This window comes from Vigna radiata, chromosome 8, assembly GCF_000741045.1.
Source record: "Vigna radiata var. radiata cultivar VC1973A chromosome 8, Vradiata_ver6, whole genome shotgun sequence".
Taxonomy (NCBI): Eukaryota; Viridiplantae; Streptophyta; class Magnoliopsida; order Fabales; family Fabaceae; genus Vigna; species Vigna radiata.
This window is the reverse complement of record NC_028358.1, coordinates 32806608-32829106: the sequence shown is the minus strand read 5'-3', so window position 1 is coordinate 32829106 and position 22499 is coordinate 32806608. Positions and strand designations below refer to the sequence as shown.

At 32.2% G+C, this 22499-nt stretch overlaps 5 protein-coding genes across 5 annotated transcripts; 3 read left to right on the top strand and 2 right to left on the bottom strand.

Annotated features, from left to right (window-relative positions):
• The first annotated feature begins 83 nt into the window (after nucleotides 1–83).
• Nucleotides 84–960, top strand: LOC106771580 (mitochondrial import inner membrane translocase subunit TIM23-2). The gene has a single exon (XM_014657572.2). It carries the CDS (start codon nucleotides 200–202, stop codon nucleotides 752–754), a length of 555 nt encoding a protein of 184 aa, XP_014513058.1. The 5' UTR covers nucleotides 84–199; the 3' UTR covers nucleotides 755–960.
• A 461-nt stretch (nucleotides 961–1421) lies between these two features.
• LOC106770890 (pollen-specific protein SF21-like) lies at nucleotides 1422–4580 on the bottom strand. Its single transcript, XM_014656730.2, has 11 exons — nucleotides 4378–4580; nucleotides 4160–4259; nucleotides 3954–4051; nucleotides 3642–3730; nucleotides 3345–3405; nucleotides 3174–3260; nucleotides 2789–2866; nucleotides 2646–2702; nucleotides 2497–2552; nucleotides 2087–2222; nucleotides 1422–1992 (listed from the first exon to the last, which is right to left on the bottom strand). The coding sequence occupies exons 1-11, from the start codon at nucleotides 4435–4437 to the stop codon at nucleotides 1753–1755; spliced, it is 1062 nt and encodes a 353-aa protein (XP_014512216.1). The 5' UTR covers nucleotides 4438–4580; the 3' UTR covers nucleotides 1422–1752.
• Nucleotides 4581–11698: 7118 nt separating this feature from the next.
• Nucleotides 11699–13462, bottom strand: LOC106772689. Its single transcript, XM_014659236.2, has 2 exons — nucleotides 13066–13462; nucleotides 11699–12840 (listed from the first exon to the last, which is right to left on the bottom strand). Exons 1-2 carry the CDS (start codon nucleotides 13094–13096, stop codon nucleotides 11978–11980), a joined length of 894 nt encoding a protein of 297 aa, XP_014514722.1. The 5' UTR covers nucleotides 13097–13462; the 3' UTR covers nucleotides 11699–11977.
• Nucleotides 13463–17359: 3897 nt separating this feature from the next.
• LOC106771716 (neurocalcin homolog) lies at nucleotides 17360–18269 on the top strand. Its single transcript, XM_014657720.2, has one exon. It carries the CDS (start codon nucleotides 17739–17741, stop codon nucleotides 18129–18131), a length of 393 nt encoding a protein of 130 aa, XP_014513206.1. The 5' UTR covers nucleotides 17360–17738; the 3' UTR covers nucleotides 18132–18269.
• A 2673-nt stretch (nucleotides 18270–20942) lies between these two features.
• LOC106771434 lies at nucleotides 20943–22419 on the top strand. The gene has a single exon (XM_014657409.2). It carries the CDS (start codon nucleotides 21416–21418, stop codon nucleotides 22400–22402), a length of 987 nt encoding a protein of 328 aa, XP_014512895.1. The 5' UTR covers nucleotides 20943–21415; the 3' UTR covers nucleotides 22403–22419.
• The last annotated feature ends 80 nt before the right edge of the window (nucleotides 22420–22499 follow it).

Sequence of the window (22499 nt, the reverse complement as noted above, 5' to 3'; positions counted from 1 at the left end):
AGAGAAAGTAAATTCCTAGTTTGGTTACAAAATAAATTCTGACTCTGGTGTTGGTTTTGAAAAAGAATAGTAATAATATTTATATTAAATAAATCCAAGTGGTATATTAAAAACAAGTTAAAATTACAAAACCCTTCATCTTCCTTAAACCCTACGCTCCTTAAACTTGACTCGTATTTTCTTTCATTCACAGACGACGATGGCGGATTCTTCAAGCAACTCCAAGGATAAGAACAACACGCGCCTCTACCATCCCTACCAGGACCTCGACGTACCAATCCAAAAACTCTATAACCTCCCCACCGCGCCGGAGCACCTCTTCTCGGAAGAAGCCGCCAGGACCCACCGCTCCTGGGGCGACAACCTCCAGTACTACACCGGCACCGCCTACCTCTCCGGTGCAATCATCGGCGCCACCAGAGGCACCGTCCAGGGCCTCCGCGAGGCCGAGTCCGGGGACTCCCTCAAAATCCGTCTCAACCGAGTGCTCAACTCGGGCGGCCACGCGGGTCGCAAACTCGGCAACTCGCTCGGCGTCCTGGGTCTCATCTTCGCCGGCCTCGAGAGTGGGATGATCCACGCCAGGAGCACCGATGACTTAGTCAACAGCGCCATCGCGGGACTCGGCACCGGAGCGCTCTACAGGGCCGCCGCGGGACCTCGATCGGCTGCCATTGCCGGTGCCATCGGAGGGATCGCCGCGGCGGCGGCGGTTGGAGGAAAGCAGGCTTTGAAGAGATACATACCGATCTAGCGAAGGATTAGGTTAAGAGAGTAGAATGGGGATGGTAGCACAAATTACACTAATACTTTTAAGTTATTTCTCTCTTTATTATATTTTTTTTTTAGCACAGTACAGTGTTTATTGCCATTAGCTTGCAATTTGTAAACTCTCCCCATAAATTGGTGTATTTACTTATAGCACAATTGAATTATTCAAAAATCTCTCTGTTCTCATTCCCAGCTAATACAGAAATTGTGCTAATTGTTAAACAACTAATGTGATGAAAATTAACACAACATGCATGACCTGCTACTTTTTACAGGTTTGGATTTAAAAACATTCATGTTGGTATTTTAAAAATATTTTTAATACATTTTAAAACATTAAAATAAATATGTATTGAAAATAAATATATGTTGAAAATACAACAAAAAAAAATAATATAAAAAATTTTAATAAAGAATTCAAATTCTTACTTTTTCAGGAGTCAAAAGAAGAGCTTTCCACTTTGTCATGTATTTAAATTTCTTGGGTCCAAATACGGTAACACAAACTTATTACAAGTAAAACTTTACCTTTAAAAGACCTACATTTCACCTATTGTCCAAAGATAAGTGACAATGTTAGAAGGCGCATATGATTAACCTTAAAAAAAGCTAAAGAATGACAAACACTAATAACCGAAACAAGAAAAGGGGAAAGTTAATCCACATATATTCACTTCAAAAAATCAACATTAGTAACAACAATAAATAATCACCTGAAAAGCAGTAAGGTGAGAGATGTATCTCAAAAAACATCATTAGTAAAAAGAATAGTCCTATTGTAAACTATAAATAAATAAAGATAAAGATACCTCCTACTTTTTTACATTTGTAGGAAAAACAGCCATTTTTGCAAAAAGGATCAGTAGTCCTCCAACACAATCAAAGAATATCCTACACTAGCCATATATTATATTATGTGCAATGATTTAGCTCATTCCACTGCTGTATTGGGGCTTGTCAACACCTTTGAGCTGACCAAAGTTAGATTTCAACATCAACTCGGGTTCTGATGGGCTTGAGCTTAATACCTAAACTCTCTGGGGAGAGGAGTTCTGGTGCTATGCATGAATGACTAGAGGGGCTTGCTGGGTTTGACCCATTGCTGGAAGAGGAAGCACCATGTATCTGTCTGTGGTAACCATAACCCATTAGGAAACACTCTAGTGGTGTTATCATGGAATTTGGATGCTCTTCTGTTACTAATGAACCACAAGCCTGAACCTGAACAACAATTTTAAATTCATCATCTTATTTCTGTTTCTCTTTCTCAACTATATTATATACATGCTGCTTATATAATGAATGTACTACCTACCTCAACAAGCGCACAGTTTCTGTTATCCATTTTTGTGCTCATGTACACAGATTCAGCAAGGAATGGACTGCTCTCTCCTGCAAATATAAGCGTCTTACATTGCAGGTCCTTTAGACCTTCAGTGAGGTCATGCCTTCTGCAAGCAGTTAACCATGGTAAAAAATCACAGAAACAACACATTTGTGCCGATTCAAATTCTAGTTGTATAAAAGAATTTTCCAACAACTTCCGTGAACTTCATAAACAGATCACCAAAATATAGTATTTAATCATCTGAAGAATGTTTTAAGCATCATCAATTCTAGTTGTACACAATGGCTCACATGAATTAAATATCTAAAGGAGAAAATACAGGAGCAGCAAGAAACTAAAGCAAACAAAAAATATGTTTATAAAAAATTATAACTTACGCATTAATTGCTTGGAGAAATCGCATAACATTCAAACTTTGTCTTTCGTCTAGAAGCTGTAACATGGGTCAGGAAATATTATCAGCTAGTAAGAGTTCTACAGATACTAAAATTACGTGTACTAGTTACCAAAACTGATATGTTCATACCCTTCGGCATGTTAGTATTATGTCCGATTCTGCTCCCTGAACATTGCCCCTAAGCTCCTATAACAAGTGCAGAGAAGTAATGAAACATACAGCAACGATTCCACCTTGACAGAGAGGGGTGAGGGAAAGCATGGGAAAAATACCTTACTGAAGTAACGCTGCAGAAGGCATTCCTTCAGTAAACCGCACATACCATAAAAGTATAACAAATTCATCAACACCTGCATGAATGGTATAAAAATGTTTAAGGCAGACCTTATATTTACAAGGGTAATGAGTTTATTTTTTTATTGCTTTAAGAGTCCCAAGCTTCTAAGGAATTGAGATATCATAACAATTTATGCTGACAAGGGATTTATTGCTATGTCAGACACACATGATATACTTAAGTTTTCTTAATGTTCTGTTGTATACAAAAAAAGATGCACATCCTTGTCAGTTAATGTTTTACTAAACACCTTAATCCAGATACAAATACTTCAGTAGATAACATAAGATAAAAGCAAAAAGATAACAGAGATATTAAACCTTGTTGTATAGCCATTCAGTCCATGAAGGAGCTTTACAAATAGGTGAAACAAGAATCAATCCAAGCACGCGTTCTTTGTATTTCATCTGCCAAATTAGAAAAAAGCACGATGGTTCACTACACTGGATTTTTATGGTAGATGAAGTTATAATTCACAAATGTTAACTTACAGCAAATAGAGTGAGAACGTAAGCACCAGCTGTTACACCCAAGCACAGAACCTCCCTTAGCCTGATTTAAGAGGGTTTTCGATAAGGGTTAAAATCCTAAACCAAGTAAGAATATCAAAGAGACTCGTTTCAGTAATCTAAAAATATATTCAACAACAAATACTTAAGTTCCTTTACATAGACCTAACACATGTGCTCACTCCCTTACTTTAAATTACCCATAGATGCACAAAAAAATATCACTTTCTTCCCAGTAAAACAATAGGGGATATTTTGAATATCGGATGTTGAACATACCCAAAGAAATCAAGGACTTCTGCAATCTGGTCAGCAAGGTCATCCACGCAAAGCAACGGTTCATCAGAAGAAATGACATCAGCTCCCAACTGCAATATCTCTTAAACAAATGAGAAGAGAGTCAAATTAGACACCAGGAGAAGAGAACACCCCAGACATTGTACATCCAAGTCAACTCTAATAAGCAAGTTAGATTCCACAACATTGAACGATGCCAATGTAAAGGGAAAGAGTCACATAGAAAAGCCTATCGGCGCATACATAACTTGGAACATGAAACTTGGAATGAAGAAGGAGAATGCAAATACGGACCTCATGCCCAGGTGCATCAATGTGATAAATGCAGAAGTTATGAAGCAACAAAGAAGCTGCATCTGGGCAGAACAACAGACCCTGGAAACAAGACACATCTGGAAAAGACCAAAATCAAGTTGTGGAAACAATACAAAAGTCTGGGAACATCTTAGGAGAAAATTCATTGTAAAAAAAAAGACAAGAAAATAGAAACAAGAGATTACAATTAAGGGCGACGTCCGGGTAGGTTATTAGAGCGGGTTTTTCTTGATCTCCACATACAAGCACAGACAGAGAACCTTTACTTGTTTTCACCGTGCATTCCTGCAAAAGTATAATCTATGTTAAGTACATGGTTATCATAGAAACTCCATTACACCATGGAAAAACTTGGAGAAATCATGGTTCTGTTCAAAGTTATGACGTGATAAAGTGGCATTACCTTTCCTCCCAAAGGTATCAAATCAATGTCAATGGACACAGAGTCGCTTGACTCGCCCATGACTGCGCTCTCTATACATGAAATGCTCACACACCTTAATAATACCAGATGATATTCACAACAAACCTCTCTTGTTTTCTTTTCTCTTCCTATTCGTCGGTGTCAAATTACTGCCACAACCTCCTTATTTCAAGGGAACCACACAACTGACCTTAGTAAATACTCCAACTTGTCACAGTACGAGAATTTACGGTCCTTGTACTGTGTCGTGAGTCCCTCAAGTCAGTGACCGTTGGAGTGGGTTAAAACACAATTCATTTTAAAAACTTTTTTATTTATTCAGAAATTACTTCAGTCTTAGGAGGAAAATGCTTTGTTCATTTTCAAGCCTTCTAATCAATCTTATGTTTTTTTTGTTAAAATATGTTGTTTTGCAGATTTTGTGTCTGAGCTGGCTTTGAACATTAGCGGCGCACATGTGAGGGTAATTTATAGCATAATATTATATAAATATATGAAATGGAAAATGGTGGGGTTTTTGGTAATTTCGTATAGGCAGCATCATTATACAGCTGTAGGCCACATGGAATTTTGTTCTGAGAGAAAGCTCTCCACTAACATATGATCAGACGCCAGCTCATTCCTGTTTTTGGTACATCTATATTACTCCACCATTTAAACTTAATAAAAATTCTCCACACATTTAATACCAAATATGCTCTATTTTTTTTATTAAATGTTTTAGAATAAATTCACTTTTTTCATTTTATCAATTGTGGTTCACAGTAGTGTATTCTGAAAATAATTATATTCTAAAGTTAAATTATTTCAAACAAAAATATTCTGAAAACGAAATCGAATAAGCTATCTTTTTTAGTTTAATGTATATATTTATTTGTGTGATGACTTTCTCACCAAGATTCTAACCATCCTGTTCGTAGTTCAGAATATAAAATATTCGTCTTTTTATTTCACTAAAAGAAAGCCCCCGCAATGTATATAAATATTCGTTAATATCATTGTTATTTTCCAGACAATTTTAAACCGGGTCTCAATTTATATAATTTTGGCCTATGAAATTATATATTTTACATTTTGCTGATGTTAATAGAGACATATCTTAATAAATGAATGCTTAAAAATTGAATATGTTTAGGCATTTGTGTTGCAAGAATCACTCCTGATTGGAAGGAGAGTGATGAAGTTCATTGGGAAACGAAATAAAGTAAAAGAATATTCTTTTAAGACACTTAATTTTTTACATTTATACGATATTATTTTTTTTTATTTTTTTTTAAATATAAAATTTTAAATTTTTAAAAGTGTATCATATTATCATTCTTGATAAAATAACTAAGGAAAATGATATTTTAAACCGTCTAATCACATCTTGACACGTGGCAGTATTAAAATGGTGTCAAAAAATGATGTTAAAATATCATTTTCTAATAATTAATTAAGATCATGGTGATTGATTGGTCCTTGAAATGGAAAGGAACTGAAGGCGGCTTTTTCTTTATACCGGTGATCACGGCCTCGTCACTAACAACTTCCTATAAATATTGAAGCATATGGGTATGGAACCACAATACAAAACACTTTTCTTCTATTGTAAATCAAATCAAATGATACACAACCTTATTGTCATGTTATGTAACCATGTTTACTCTGCAATTCACATCATAAAATTCTCCTTACACCATGCCACAACTATTATTCCTTTTCTTTGTCAATTTTCAATTTACATTGATGGAACATCAACCAAAACATCTACGTTAGGCAACAAGGGCTAAGTAAAGTAACATTATGTGAAAAATGTGCCTATATAAATGTAAGTATACGTTAGCAGTTGTTGATGATGTCGAGACGTTCACGTACAAAATTGCAGGATCAGCTTTCGTGGCGGCACGGACCAAGACCAGACGCTGTTTCTGTTTGTTGGGTGGAGCGCAGACACGGCTTTTTTTTTTTTACTATAAATTATATTGTTACATATATTTCTCGTAGGTAAAATTAGATATCATGATGAAAAGTGAGTTTTAAATTTTACTTTTGAAAAGTCTATGTATAGTTTAATCGTAAAAGATAAGAATGTAGGCTTTACCTGAACTCGTCTTAGCCCAAAGTGTCTTTGTCTAGATGGGGTTAAGTTGTTTTGATTTCTTTTTATACCTAAAACAGTAGTTAAAGTAAATACACTTTTTAAAAGAATAGCTAACAACCATTTCGGTTGTGTAAAAAACAATTTTAAAAAAAGTTGTTTAAAGGAATTTATAAATAAAAAGCTTTTCTGTTCCTTGTGTTCTCTCTTTTCCTCTTTTCTTCCACTCACATCGTAGTTTTTTTTATTAAAAAATTAAAAGGTAAAAGTTACTATACAGTTTTTATTTTAATTTTGAAGTTACTATTATTCTTAGTTTGAGATTTAATTTTAAACAAAAAAAATGGATAAAATGGCGAGAAGGAATATAACTGGAAATGGTATTGGACAAGTATGAGGAAGACCCTGTATTTCTTTAAATTATTCAGCTTAATTTTTTTTTTTTTTCAAAAGTTCGACATGCCTAAGAAGTTTATTTAAAATTTTACTTTACACAATGTATTTTTAAATAACTCAATGAGTTTGTAGATGAAACAATAAAAAAATTATGAATATCTTTTTATAATTTATCTAAATAGTCATTTAAGTTTTTACTTTACACAATGTATAGACCTTATATTTATCTAAATAGATATTTTTTCAAAACTTAAATGAGTTAAAACAAGAAATTACTAATCAATTGTTTTTAAAATCTTAATCTAACTTAATGACTATTTAACTTAGGTTTGATGACTGAGGATTCCCTCCTAATGTTTAACTAAATCGGCCAATACATTAATCATTTTCGCTAAATATTCATATTTTAACTTTGACAGTAATGACAGTAAGGTATTAGGAAATATATCGGAATGAATATTCAAGTTTAAATGAGAAAAAAATAATGTAAACTTCACATATAAAACTAGAAGCAGAAAGGTTAAATTGTTGTAAAGATAGTGTGAACTTTGAGATAAGAGTCTAACGATCAACATATTTATGTAATCATAATCTAAAAGTTCATAGTATGTTAGAAAGTGCATCTAAAGTAACATGGTTTAATAAAAATTAGTATTGATTATCAAGAAGTTGGTTTCATATATATATATATATATATATATATATATATATATATATATATATATATATATATATATGTATGTATGTATGTATGTACGTACGTATGTATGTATGGCTTAATACCGCTTTTGGTCCCTAATTTGGGAGGTTCTGTTCAAAATGATCATATTTTTTTTAGTTAATGATTGATCCCAACTTTTGAAAAAACGGGTCAAATTAACCCTTTTTGCGAACGCTGTCAAATATTTAACATTGCTGCTCATAGGTGGCACGACAAGTAATATAACATTTAAATTTTAAATTTTAAAAAAAAAATTCTTGACAGATCAGCCATCTTCCACCTTCACTAACAATGAATTTAGGGTTTTTTTAACCTCATGACGAGAGAGGTTGCGCCGCCGTCTCTTTCTTCCTCCCCCTCTCCCTCTCCCTCTCCTGTCCTCTCCACAAAACCCACCAACTTAAAAACAGAAAGTCTCACAGATATCAGAAACTGCGATTTGGAATTATCGTCACACACAAACATCAGAAAGTCTCATCTTCTTTTTCTTCAACATCTTCTTCTAATCAGTTTTTCATTTTTCTGTCCCTAGTTTGTTGCTGTTGTTGTTTTTTGTTGTTCTTGTTGAATGATAGATTAGACGGAGCCTTCACTCATGCTATCTTCACCTTCGTCATCCACCCCTTTACCTTTCTGTTTGACAACGTAATTTAGAGGGACAAGAAGCTGAAATTCGTTCTGAGGGGTGAGAATATTTTGGTGGCTCAACCGGATAGGGTTATGTCGCTTAAGCAGCTTGGCAAGTTCAAAAGAGATTTGGGGCTCGATAAAAGGAGGAAACTTTTTGCCATATTGAAGAAATTCCCAGTAATGTTTCAAATTATGGAAGAAGGGTTTATTCTCTCAAATTAAAAACATCTTTTACTTGAACTCAAGCATTTCTACAGGGAGAACAATCCAAAACGCGTGTGTGTTTCTCCCCAAGACTCACGATTAGCTGCAGAAATTCAAGAAGAACAGAGTCTTCTGAAATCTAATCTGAAATCCAGAACAAAGACTCTGAGATCCATCAATTGCAGCAGCAGATTGAGGAGGCTAACCAGAAGCGAGCAAAATTAGAGAAAAATCTGAAGCTTAGAGGTTTGTCTACCAAACAATCTGAAGAAGAAAATGGCTTTTTCCCTATTGATCTAACTCCAAATCTATTCACCTCTGCTGTGGAAGCAGCTGCAAAAGCCATTCATGATTTTTCTAATTTAAAATTTACACGTCAAAACTTAATCCTGCCATGAAGGTAAGTTTTATCCAGGAAGGCAGCGGCACCATTAAATATTTGACGCCGTTAGCAAAAAGGGTTAACTTGACCCGATTTTTCAAAAGTTGGGATCAATTGTTACTTAAAAAAAAGGTAGGACCATTTTGAATACAACCTCCCAAACCAGGGACCAAAAGCAGTATTAAGCCTATATATATATATATATATATGGGGTTTGTTAATACACGTACACCAGTTTTTCAATTGGTACATTTTAACAATGTGTACCGGATTATAATAGACAAAAATACCCTCATATATTATGGATTCTAAGTTTTAAAGTCAATGATATTTAAATAATTTTCATTCTTAAAACTAAAAAAAAGAAACCCCCAAACCCTTACTCATGTCTTTCATCCCTCTCAATCATTTCTCTTTCATCTCTCTCACTCCAACCTTTTCTCTGTCATCTCTACTATAGTCCCAATTAAAAAAAAAAATCAGAAACATTGACTGTTAAGCAATTTCTTAAAAAAAAATTGATTTTATATTGAGTTTTCATTTTATCATTTTTGTCTTATCTAATTTTATTTAATTTTCACAAACATAATGACATATGAAGGAATTGATAATTCGCCAATAAAATATCATAAACACTCGCTATTAAACAATTTTTACAAAAAATGATTTTATAATGAGTTTTCATTTTATAATTTTTGTCTTATCTAATTTTATCTAATTTTCACAAGCATAATGACATTAGAAGGGATTGGTAATTAGCCTGAAGGTTTTTTAAGAGATGACGATTCAACATCTGCAAATAATGAAACTAGAGAGGTAAGTGAAGATGATGAAATTGAAGAGATCTTGAATCAACCTTTGCTTGAAGTCGAATATGCCAGTGACTCAACTCTCTACAAAGGTAAATTGTTTAACGACGAGTATTTTTAATTTTTTTTTTCAGTTATAGGATGATAGAGAAAATGTTGGAGTGAGAGAGATGAAAGAGAAATGATTAAAAGGAATGAGAAAGGTGAGTAAGGATTTAGATGTTTCTTTCTTTTTTTTTTAGTTTTGAGAATGAAAATTATTTAAATATCTTTGACTTTAAAACTTAAAATCCTTAATATATATATATATATATATATATATATATATATATATATATATATATATATATATATATATTCTATAGATAAATGATTCTAAGTACTATCAAATGAAGCATCTCAAATTCCTTTATAAAAATAAGTTACTCTCTTGAAGCAGTGTGGCAGTCACCAATTTTTTCCTCCGACTAATGTAAGGCAGATTTTGCCATATTGCTCTATCTTTATTACTTTGCAGCCAGATCCATAGCAAACATCAGTGGAAGAAGACGAAGAACATTAAATACATGAAAATTAAAGTCCAAGATAACATGCACAAAAATAATGGTAATCTCTGATAGGAGCAAGATTTTAAAGCAGTAGGACCGTGACCAAATTTGGTAATGACACAAGATAACCGTACAGTGATAAATATGGAACATACAACATACAAGTTAGAACTTGGAAGAATTAGTGCTGTGTGTGAGTTCATTTATGAGGGATCAAGGGTATGCATAAAGGTAGCAGAGTAATAAGAGTACTCGATGCACAAATAATACAGAAGTATGCACAGAGCCATTGAGAACAGTAAAAGCATAGCAACATCATATATAACCTACTTTTACACCAAATTCCCAACATTTCAAATCTACAAGGAGTTGGTGACTTTTAGAACATTTCAAATCATCCGTTTGAAATACATGCTCTATCACATTCCTCCTTTATATTATTTCATGACACAATTTATAAATAACTGAATATATAATCAAAGATGTAGAAAATCAAAAGGGTAAAAAAGGATGCATTAAGGACAACACTATATACAATCTCCAAAGTGACAACACCATGGTAGCTTCTCTTCCACATCTCCTGTACATGCATAATGTATTTCTTCCTTACCTTTACACAGGAGAGAAAAGTTCAACCAAGCGTTCATTAAAATTGTTCTTCCAATGTCAGCATCTACAGTCACGTTGGAAGATCAATACTGCTGAAAAGTTATTTTATGGAATGAATATAAAGGAAAACATATCAGCTGCAATGTAAGTAAAAGAAAAACCAGGTGACAGGGTATAAATAAGTAACAGTAGTATAGTTTTCTATTCTGTTTAGATCGTGGAATATTTCTTGCATGAGCATCCGAAACAGCAGCTAAATGTCTTAGAAGAAATTATAACTGTCTTGTAACTATTAGATTTATTCATGTTGCTTAATTTGTTAGACAGAATCACACAGCAGACAGGCAGCAGAATGAAAAAATAAAAAATAAAAAAAAATCCTGGATTTAACTGTGAAGGAGAATAATAGATATGCAGGTAAAAATACAACATCAGAGCTTCATATAGGGAGTCACGAGTCAGATTTTAATGTGTTCTCAGGTTAATTGATAGCTTGATTAAAGACATCAATCACATGCCATGATTCATCTTCATATCATATATAGAAAGATACCTGGTTTCTCAGCACGAAAATGAATAATAAATAAATCAATATGTACCAAGATAACTAGCCAGGATCTCACGCCCAGTTTGCCAATTATCAGACATCAGAGAGAGTAGGATTTTCCACCAAGAGAAGGATTCCATAGCCTGATAATAGTGAGACTATCTTAGTTTCCTGAAACATAGTAAAGCTCTGTGGATTATTATAATACAAGAAGAAATGTCAATTATCATCCATTCTAATTCATCGATCTCTTTCCCTCACACGCTACCTTCCTCTTCAAACTCAACTGCCCCTGGATTGTCACCGTATCTTCTTAGCAGATAATGAGCATTAGTATATTGCAGGTCTATATCTGAAATAAGAAAGCAAAAGAATATGTACTAGAATGACACAGAACAAACTATGGACAAAGTGTTTTTCTAATAAAGATATCATAAAATTAACACTTGAAGATAAATATACAGCCAATTGGAGAAAAAAAAAATGTCCATGATCTGTTCAAATGCACAGATATATTGAGGTATGAATTTAAGGTAGAAACGATACAACAAAAGTACTCATCTTTGATCAAGTGTAAAACAATCATATCGTTGATAATCCACAACTCACTAAATGGTCTGTTAGTATGGTGAGTATGGTGGATTTCCACAACTTTAGTCGTTCTTCCACGCGTATAAAATATGGGAGAAGCCAAGACCTTGTGACTTGGTCTCAGAAAACCTCTGAGAGAACGACCACTGCAGCACATTTGCATCAGAAAGGGGTTGCTCAGCCCACAACTTTTCCTCGGAAATGCATGTTCTGAACATAAAGACAGCATTTCCAAGAGATGTGCCAAAGAGCCAATTATAAACATCCCAGAAAACTTCAACTGCAAGGCCATCCACCAAGATGGTATGGTTTCCCCTAAACTTCCACTTCAGCCTCTTCACCTGCATCACCGTTTTGCTATCTATGCGAATGATAAGACACGGATCAGACACCCCTGAAGTGTCACATTCTATGACAAGATCATGAATCTGACCATTGTCACAAAACACAGCCTTATTACCAAACATCTTCTTGCCAAAAACATGTTCTTTTTTGGCAACAAAAACTGCATTAGAGGGTAACGGAATGGCACCGGACTTCTTGAAGGCCTCTTTCCTCAAATCTCCAAGAAGGAGAACCATTTGCCGATCTACAACTACTCCTACATAAAACCCCTCCAAGGGTTCAGGACCAACACCAAATCTAGCAGAAGAAAGGTCCCAATACACATCAATCTTACAAGAATAAGCCTCTAAGCTCTTACTGCCCCTCCTCTTGGAAAACACCCAGGGCTTGATATCCACCTTACACAGACACTGATTTGAAGAATCATCGATCCCAACGCTAAGTCCTTGCCCCATCAAGCTCTTACTCCACGTGATGGTTATCAAGCAGCACTTACCTCTTATCCGGCATTGGTAAACGCAGATAACTAGATTCTGTGCAGTTTTGCTGGCGTTTGAAGATGAAGAATCTGCAACCTGAACTGCATTTTCACCAAAGCAGGAAGGGAAGTCCTTCATTTTTGTTTCCTCAAACAGCAACCAACCAGAACCGAATTGAATTTGGAAACTTTTTGGCAAAGAGAACAAAAGTAGACAACAAATGTTCTCTCTCTCTCTCTCCCGCTCTCGCACACACACATAAACACACTCTGTATATATATCTGAGGATAAGGCAGAAGGTGCAGAGAGCTAAGAGAGAGTGTTACCTTGATGGATCAGAGATGCAGTACAAAGCATATCAGAGAGTGTTGAAGAGATGGGGTCTTAGATTGGAACCCATGATTCTATCCATCTGTTTTTTGAGAGAAGAAGAGCGGAAGAGGCGCGTGCAGGTAGAAGACAAATTTGGCGGAATGTAGAGAGTGAAAGGGGGTCACAGAGAAGAAGACAAAAAGCAGACTTGTCTCACTGTCAATGCCACGAAGAATTGATTATTTTTTTCAAAAACAACAATAACAATAGCAGAGTTTGTGTGACTCTATTCTATGGCTTAAGAATTAGCATAGAGGAAAAAATAGACTGTGACAAGGCAAAGAAAAGAAGGGGACAATGTGGAAGAAAATGGTAACTGGGTGGAACTTGGAAGGCTGATCTGTGAGAGTTACTCTACACTGATTAAAGTTAAGAGGGAAAAAGAAAGCTTCTTCTTTTTTTCTACCGTGTGTGTAGTTGCTTTTACCCGACAAGCACACATGAACCAACAACACATTTCTCAATCAGAATAACAAAAATGAAATACTATTATTATGTTTAGACTGAATTTAAATTTCCTTTATTCGGCATCTATGTATTCAAAGGGAAGGAGAGTGAGTGAAAGCCGAAAGCCCAAAGCTTCATAATCACTTCTTTCAAACTGGACCCCACACTCTCTTGTAAAAATCACAATACCGTGACAATATTTTTTGATAACATTTGAATACCATCATTCGTATCATTGTGTGATTGGTTTAAATAACACAATGACACCATCATAGATCAATCACACAGTAATATGTATAATGATGTTTAAATGTTATAAAAAAAAATATTATCTAAGTATCTTTACCTTTCTCTTACCTATCCTTGTAATAAATGAATGACTGAATTTCAAAGTCAACCGCATCATCATGGAAACAAAATCCAGATACATGTTTTCAAACCTATATCACAACCACTCAAATCATTTTTACCTTTTATTTTTTCAATTTATTTTTACATCCCAACGCCGTTTTTCGTATTTTTATTACATTAAATATAACATATATTATGCTAATTCAATACTTTTTTTCTCTATAATTTATACCACAGTGAAAAATTTATGACATCGAATAATATTATGAACTTAACATAAACTATACTTATTCTTACAATATTGAATAATATTTCATTAAATAATGATATTCAAGGACACTATTAAAATTAACTTTTTGTTGTCTATATTTTAAAAAATTGATATATAATGATTTGATACTCAGTTTATATAAAATAAAATTAAGACAGTTTAAAATTACTTGGATTGACCTATCAGGAATTGAACTAACTGAGGTTTTATACTCAGAAAAGTTAATAATATCTTACTTGAGTATATAAAATTTCAAAAACATTCTCCAAAGATTATCCAATAAAAAACATTGCTTCGCAAAACAGTGCAAAAAAGTTAAACATAATTTAAATGGAATTATTGCGTTGGTGAGGGTGTAAAGTATACATCCAAAATGCGTTACTTGCAAGTGACTCTTCGTTATGGGCACACATACATACATATCTAATTATATGGTTTATTGAATTTTTTACACAATGCCCACACCACATTTTCTGTCCTTCACCTGTTTGTGAAAACTTCCAGCTCAAACCAGAACATCCTGTAATTCTCATTTTTTTCAGAAACGATCAGTAGTTTCCAAGTGTTTCACCTAACTGCACGCTATAGAAAGTTAGTTGTATCATCATTTCACTATAAAATGGAAACAACAAATCAGTAAATAGCAAATATAGTAGTTTGTTCTTGATTTTATTTGAACCAATGACTTCTTTCTAAGTTGTTTTATTTTATTGTTGCCCTTAGCTTACAGTTGTCTGCCTTGACTTTCCTTTTATAATGGCCTGGCATCGCCACAAAAGTTGCGATCTGATAAACTTATCTGCATACTCTGTGAAAAATAAAGAAGGAGAATAAATTAGTATAATGACAATTGGATTTGTCCCCATATGGATTTATTTATATATTTATATTCTTGTTAGAGAAGGCACATTGACGAGTATCATAGTTTACAAAAACAACCTTAATCTTTCCTCCTTTTCCATTCTGTCTCCCTTCTTTTCATTTATAATGGATGTGTTTATACCAATGTAATTTATTATTGTAATAAGAGCAGAAAGAGAAGTTCATCTACACAGACTTTTTGAAGTTCAAGATAATAAAAGGGACATATAATATAAAAATATAAAATAATATTAAAATATTAAGTAAATATTTCTTATGAATATGAAGATTTTCTTAATATTTATAAATAATAATTGAAACACGCATATATTCTTAATATTTCATAAGTTATATTTATTAAAGTAGACTTTTATTATTGGGTTTCTATGGTATGAGGTGGACTTTTAGACTAATGATATTAGGTTGGTGTGCTCATAATGTAAATAAGTGAAACACAAATATAAAATTACATAGAACATTAAATCTAAGTGATCTAGATAACCCTATAATAAGGCAAAAAGCATCATATATAAATAAGAATAAAAAATGGTTTCTATAAGTATATGTGGAGATACTAAAGACAAACACTTTAGTAGAAAAAGAAAAAGATGGAGGAGAAAAGCAAAAGTGTTGCCAAACTTAATAATCTTCGACCTGTGATGCGACCATTAGCGTAAAACAGAAGAAAAGAAAATTTTTTCCTGTCATTTAATAAAGAAAAATATATGTATATAAAAAGATAAAAAAGTAAAGGAATATTTTTCTAATTTAAGTTCATATATGACAGTTTTAATTATTAGATACAATAAGTATATATAACTATATAACTGTATAAATGTTATCGTATGGTTACATTTTAATAAAATGTAAATACTTTTAAATTTTGAGTTTTTTTTTTTTTATCAAAAACAGATCAATTTAAGATTTAAGGTCACTTTGGCTTTAGTTCATTTAAATTCATGAGTTCAACGAAAATAATCTAATTCAATTTAAACTACATCTTAATAATATCTATATATACAAAGGAGATATATTCTTATGTCCATATTTATTTTTCAATTTTATTCTTTTATTTTTTTTAAGTTAAATTCGTACTTTTATTAATTTTACCTTTTAAATGACTGTTTTTATAAATTTAGTCATTTTTCTTAAAGTTTGACGTTTTTTAAAACTTAATTTTTTTTAATTATAAAATTATCTACAAAATAAATAAAACTACTTATAATCAGATTCTTCTTCTTATCTTTTTAAATTAAAATCACCATTTTATTAATTTTATCGTTTTTAATAACTGTTGTTATACATTTAACCATTTTTTTTTTAAATTTGATTGTTTTTTAAAATTTAACTATTTTTTTTATTATATAAACTATTTACAATAAAATCATACAATTATTTATATTTAACTTTATAATAATAATAATCATAATAATAATCTATATATAAATGAGATTATTTTTTGTGTTTAAAGTTCTTCTAATAAAATTATCATTTTATTGATTTTAAATTTTAAATAATTGTTTTTTATAAATTTAACTTCTTCTTTTTAAAAAAAAAATCTGACTGTTTCTTAAAACTTAAGAATTTTCTAATTATAAGATCATTTATAAAATAAATAAAAACGAATTACAGTAAACCATAAAAAAATTATATTTAACTTTATTATAATAATAATAATAATAATAATAATAATTTTATAATATTTTGTTATCTTAAAGAAAGATAACACACTCATATGCACATATATGTTCACTAGTTTTAATATTCTACTCAATTTAATCTACATATTATTTAGGTTAATAGTTTGACTTAAATTATTTTTAAAATTATTCCTTTTTTCTTGTTATTATATATAAATGTGTGTCTTTTTATACATTAAAATTTTAATGAGAGAAAAGTCCCTTAATATTTTCACAATTAATAAAAACTATCAACTCATATTTTAATTTTATTTAATATTTTATAAGAAAAAAATACAAAACTTATACTCTTTCCTTTCTCATAATGTTTTGGTTCATTTATATGTCCTGTAAAAGTTTAAAGTAATTTTAATTACCCTTATACCTTTTTAATTTTTTTTAAAAAAAAGGACAATTGCAAAGAGAAAGGAAATGTTAGTGAAAGAAAGAGAAAGAAATTAATTAATTGAAAATGAATGTGAAGAAATTAATAATAAAAAGGAGAAAGTTTTCTTGAACTTAAAATATAAATTTACACAAAAATATATATTTAATTACATATATAATATAATGTGAAAATTAAAGAGAAATGTAGCAATTGATAATTATTTGGAAGAGAAAGATAGAAAAAATAGAGATATAATTAGAAAATGATATAATAAAGTAAAAAAAAAATAAAAAATGAGAGTAACAACGTAATCTTCGGGAGTTGATTGGAAGGAAAAAATGATGAGAGAAAAATAGTAGGAAGACTTTTACTTTGATAAAGATACAGATGGAGAGACTGATGTTTTTCAGTTGTCAAAACGCAGCGTATCATCCTATGAAAACGATAAATCCCACGTTGCCCTGGTGCAGTGGTCTAAAATAAAGGGTAATCAACCATTTGAAACTTGAATTTAGGGCAACCACTGCTTTGCATATATAAAAGAATGTCCATAGGAGAAGAAGAACACAACACTATAGCCGCGCACTCTCTTCCTCCTACTTATATTCAAACCGACCATCATCGATCAGAATGAGCATAGCGGTGGTGAACAGCTTCACCATAATGGAGTTCGTAAATGAAAAGGCCAAGTTTGATAGTTTCGTGGACGAGTGGTTTGCCACGGTGGATGAGAACGGTGACGGGAAGCTTTCGTGCGAGGAAATCCGTAGCGGGTTCGGGTTGCTTCTGCCGTTTGGTTCGGATCCTCCGGCACGGCAAGAGAATGAAGAGATATTCAAGAGGTTTGATGAAGATGGGAATGGCGCACTGGATCGGAAGGAATTCAAGTGTTTGATGACAGAGATTATGAATGCTGTGGCTCGTGGCATCGGTGGCTCTCCCATCATTGTTGCTCTTGGAAAAGATAGCTTCCTCACCAAGCCTGTTCAGCATGAATTGGCCACACTCTCTTCTTCTTCTTAGTCCTTTTTATTCTTTCTATTCTTTTTCTTATTAGACATTTTCTTACCTTTATTTCATTATTTTTCATCAGGATATTTAATTATAAAAAATTTCATTTTTTCCTCCTTTTGTTAACCAACTATGAGTGCATTTTTAATCTTAGAACACTTAATTTGTGTTTTTTTGTTTTAAATTATGATTGATTTTAAATCAACTGTGATAATTGGAATCTGTCTAAGTGCTAATCTTATTCACACTTTATTTTCTTATTTTTAGTATATGCTTTGGAACATATGTACATGTTTTAGAACAAGTAAAAAATTTTAATGAATTAATTTATGTTTGTTTGGCTAATTATATATAAATTAAATAAATAATAACCGTATGGTAATTCATGAAAATTTTCTTATGAATACGGAGAATTAATTTTTCTTATATGATTATTTTATAGGTTAAATATGTTTTTAGTTTATTAATTTTTATGTAAAATAAGATTTTGTTTTCATTCAAAATTTTGAATAACTTTTATTTTTGAATTTTATTAATAAATGAATTTAATCTCTGTGATCAAATTACATTAAAGATTTATTAACGTGATAAACGATTTTCTAACGTGTTAACATGACGTGGATACACATAAAACAATGTTTTTTTTTTTGCCAATATAAGCAAATCTTTAATATCTTTTCATCACGAAAAGTAAATTATTCATTAATAAAGTTTCGGATTAAAATGATTTAAGTTTGCACTATAGATGAAATCCAATTTGGTTTGAAAATTATGAGAATAAACACATATTCATATATTAAAAATATTTTTTTTAATTTGAACTACATTAAAAGTTAAAAATAACTCATAAATATTAAAAATTGTGTAACAACTAATTATGTTTACAAAATTCACATAAAGAATTATAGGTAAAATAAAATTAAGGATAATGAAAAATATACATAGAATGAATAATAATGAAAAAAATTGAATAAGTTAAAAGTTAGAATATAACTGAAATAACTGATCGTTTATATGTTAGAAATTCTTAAAATAGGTTACTTCGAAATATTTTTCAATTCTTTTTCTTTTTTTGGGTTGATCAATCTAATTTATAAGTCACTCAAAATAATTTATAAACTAATAATAAATTGCATCGTATTTTCTTAAAAAAAAAACAGAAAAAAAAAAGACAATTTGACCTAGTACTTAGACTTAAAAAAATATTTCCTCTTTTGAAAAAATTTAAAAAATATCTTATGGTTCATACAAAGTCCAAATTTAAAATGCTATATGAATATAACTTAGAAGTATATAACATTTTACACGAGCAAACAAAAATTAATATAAAACGCACTAACATCCGTAGAATCTTTGAATAATTTACAGGAGTCAGAAACAAACTGCTTATAATATTGTAAGAAAAAGCTAAAAGAGTGATTATATAATATATATATATATATATATATATATATATATATATATATATATATTAATCAATTACTAATTTACACAAGTAAATATGCATTCTACTGAAGCCATTAATAGTTAGATAATTTTCTTTTACAAAACATGTATATTTTTCTTCTCCGAAAACCGGAAATCTCATCAAACTATGACTCAAAACAAAACTTTTCTTCTTAAGAATATCAAACGTACAATACTTATTCAAAAGGTAAAGTAAATTTATTAGCTTGGAAACAAAATTTAAATTAGGTTAAATATGTTTTTTCTTCACGTATTATTTATTAAAATTGTGATTCGTCATTCCTTTAAGGACAACAAAACCTTATAGTTTCTCTCTTCTCATTGTAACTCTCTTTGATGGTAAGAGACTTTAGAGTTGGACCCAGAAATGATGGGTTTGATGGTGGCACAAAAGTGACTCTTGTAATACTTTGAGGTGGGTGAAAGATTGGAGACTTGATCAATGATGTAGTTGGGAAGGGAGAGAGTATCATGAAGATATTTCATAGTTGGGAGAAGAGAAATGATATTTTGACACACATAATATTTTTACAATCATTTGACACTATTTTTTCTTACTTTTTACTTTTTTATTTTTCAAAAAACTACAAAAGTTTACTCTTTTAAGACGATTTTATCCTTGTTAGGTGTGTGAAGTGAATGTCAATGCGTATCACTCTGAGAAGAACGTGTGCAATTAGGATTTTGTCAGAGGTGATGAGAACCTTGTTCCCTTTAGCGATACACGTTACAACAAGGACCACGATATTTTAACAACAATTTTTAATAACTTTTTGACAACAAATTATGTGTCATTATTTTATTGCTTCGTATATTTGAAACGGACCAATCACAAGCTGCTATATAAGCAGTTGTCAAAACAATTATTAAAAATACATTTTTCTTACAACAATTCCCATGTGAAAAGGGAAGATGTTTTTAGAGAGTCATGTTTGTACGACATGGACGTTGAGAAGAAGGGATGACAACATTAGTCACTTTTGACAATTAAGAAGATTTTGGTGCATATCAAAGTTGACATCGAAATGTTTAACCTAGTCCATAATAGTTTGAGATTTAAGAAAGATTGTCATCGTTGAGGTTGTCTTTGACAATTGGCTCTACTTGAATGTGTCTTACATTTTGGATTCCTATACTATTAAGCTCTTATTCATTTAAAATTGAAAATGATGAGAGTTGCATTAAGAAGAAAAATTCTAACGTTATTTTTATATTTTACGTGCTTTTATTATAAAGTATAAAAACAAAATTAATACATATTTTAAATTAGAAACAAAATATAATTTTAGTGTATGTAAACGAAAAACGTAGGTAACCCATATCTCACATCAATTTTAGTCTTTGTGATTAATGGAAAAGAAAAATGGATATTGTGAAAAGTGAGTTGTGATCCGTGCAAAAACAAAAGACAGGATCATTTTATGTGCAACACTTGTGACATTCAAAGTTGAAACATCATAAAAGGGATTTCAAGGGTGAAGGCATAAAGTAGTTGTTAATTCTATCTCTTTCATTGGTTAATTTGAATGACTTGGAAAGTTGAAGACCGCAAAGTGCAACCCAGCTCAACCGAGGTTTCTCAAAGGCGCAAATTAAGGAACCCAACAAACTGTATGTCAAAGGCTAACTCATCTTCTCCCTCCTTTTCTTTTTAATATCAACCAACCCTTGCATTTTCATTATTACTTCTATACTTTTCCCAACATCTCAAAACAACACAACCTTAAACATTCAACACAAGTCCAAACACATAAAACTAACCAACCAACCAAACATTAACTACATGGTTTGAGAAAAACACACTTTCAAGAAGGAAGAAACAACACAACATGATCCCAGCTTGTTTCAGCCAACCCAACACACCTCCCAGTTCAAGCATCACTCAAGCGCCCCAAAACCTTGTAACCTGCATATACCAAACTCAACTTTGCAACTCTCTCACCTACCTCACACTCACCTGGTTCAGAACACTTCTCTCTCACTCTTTAACCATTTACGCTCCTCACACCTTCTCTATCACCATCACTCTTAACCCTTCAACCTTCTCCTTCTTCCCAACTCGACCAGCATCCAAATCCATATACCTCACACGCCCTCACAAACCTTCTCAGAAAATCAAACTTTACTGGGACTTCTCTGGAGCACTGTTCAGTACTCGAAACTCGGCTGAGCCCGACTCATGCTTCTACCTTGCAATCTGCTGCAATGGCAAGGTTGAATTCTTTCTGGGTGATCTTTTTCGTATTCTTCCCTTGCAGCTTTCAACTCACCAAACGGGCGACCAAACTCTTGTGTCAAGAAGGGAGCACGTGTTTGGAAGTACCAGTTACGTGTCGAGGGGAGAGTTCATGGGTTCCAAACGTGAAATAGAGATTGAATTATGCAGTGGAGAAGTGCTGAGGGTGAAAATGGATGGTCAGGTTTGCTTGTTGGTGAAAAGGCTGGCGTGGAAATTCAGAGGCAACGAGAAAATCTTCATCGATGGTGTTGAAGTAGAGTTCTACTGGGACGTGTTGAGTTGGGTGGTTGATAGTGAAAACGGCAATGGCTATGGTGTTTTTGTGTTTCAAGTAGGTGATGGTGGCACAGTGTGGCCTGAAATGGTGGGGCCAGAGAAGAAGTTGATGAAGAAGAGGTTGGTGGGATCCACTATGGCGTCGTCAATAACGACTCTATCGCCGTCAAACTCTGGTGTGTTGCAGTGGACGGAAGAGAGCAGTGATGGAGGAAGGAGCTCGTCCTCTTCATCAACTAGGTCGTGTGGGAGCAGTAACGGTGGTTTCTCTTTGTTACTCTACGCTTGGAGGAGAGACTGAACTCTGAAATTTTGTAACAGGATCGCTCCATTGTTCTTTGGCAAATTCATGACTTCACTTATGATAATCGATTTTTAACTTGTTTCAATTAATGAAA

Coding starts and splice junctions, on each gene's coding strand:
- LOC106772689 (XM_014659236.2), bottom strand. CDS start 13,096: ATGCTTTGTACTGCATCTCTGATCCATCAAG. Junction 12,841..13,065: donor TGCATCTCTGATCCATCAAG/GTAACACTCTCT, acceptor GTGAAAATGCAG/TTCAGGTTGCAGATTCTTCA.
- LOC106770890 (XM_014656730.2), bottom strand. CDS start 4,437: ATGGGCGAGTCAAGCGACTCTGTGTCCATTGACATTGATTTGATACCT. Junction 3,406..3,641: donor GAAGTCCTTGATTTCTTTGG/GTATGTTCAACA, acceptor CTCTTAAATCAG/GCTAAGGGAGGTTCTGTGCT. Junction 3,261..3,344: donor ACGTTCTCACTCTATTTGCT/GTAAGTTAACAT, acceptor CTAATTTGGCAG/ATGAAATACAAAGAACGCGT.
- LOC106771434 (XM_014657409.2), top strand. CDS start 21,416: ATGATCCCAGCTTGTTTCAGCCAACCCAACACACCTCCCAGTTCAAGC.
- LOC106771580 (XM_014657572.2), top strand. CDS start 200: ATGGCGGATTCTTCAAGCAACTCCAAGGATAAGAACAACACGCGCCTC.
- LOC106771716 (XM_014657720.2), top strand. CDS start 17,739: ATGAGCATAGCGGTGGTGAACAGCTTCACCATAATGGAGTTCGTAAAT.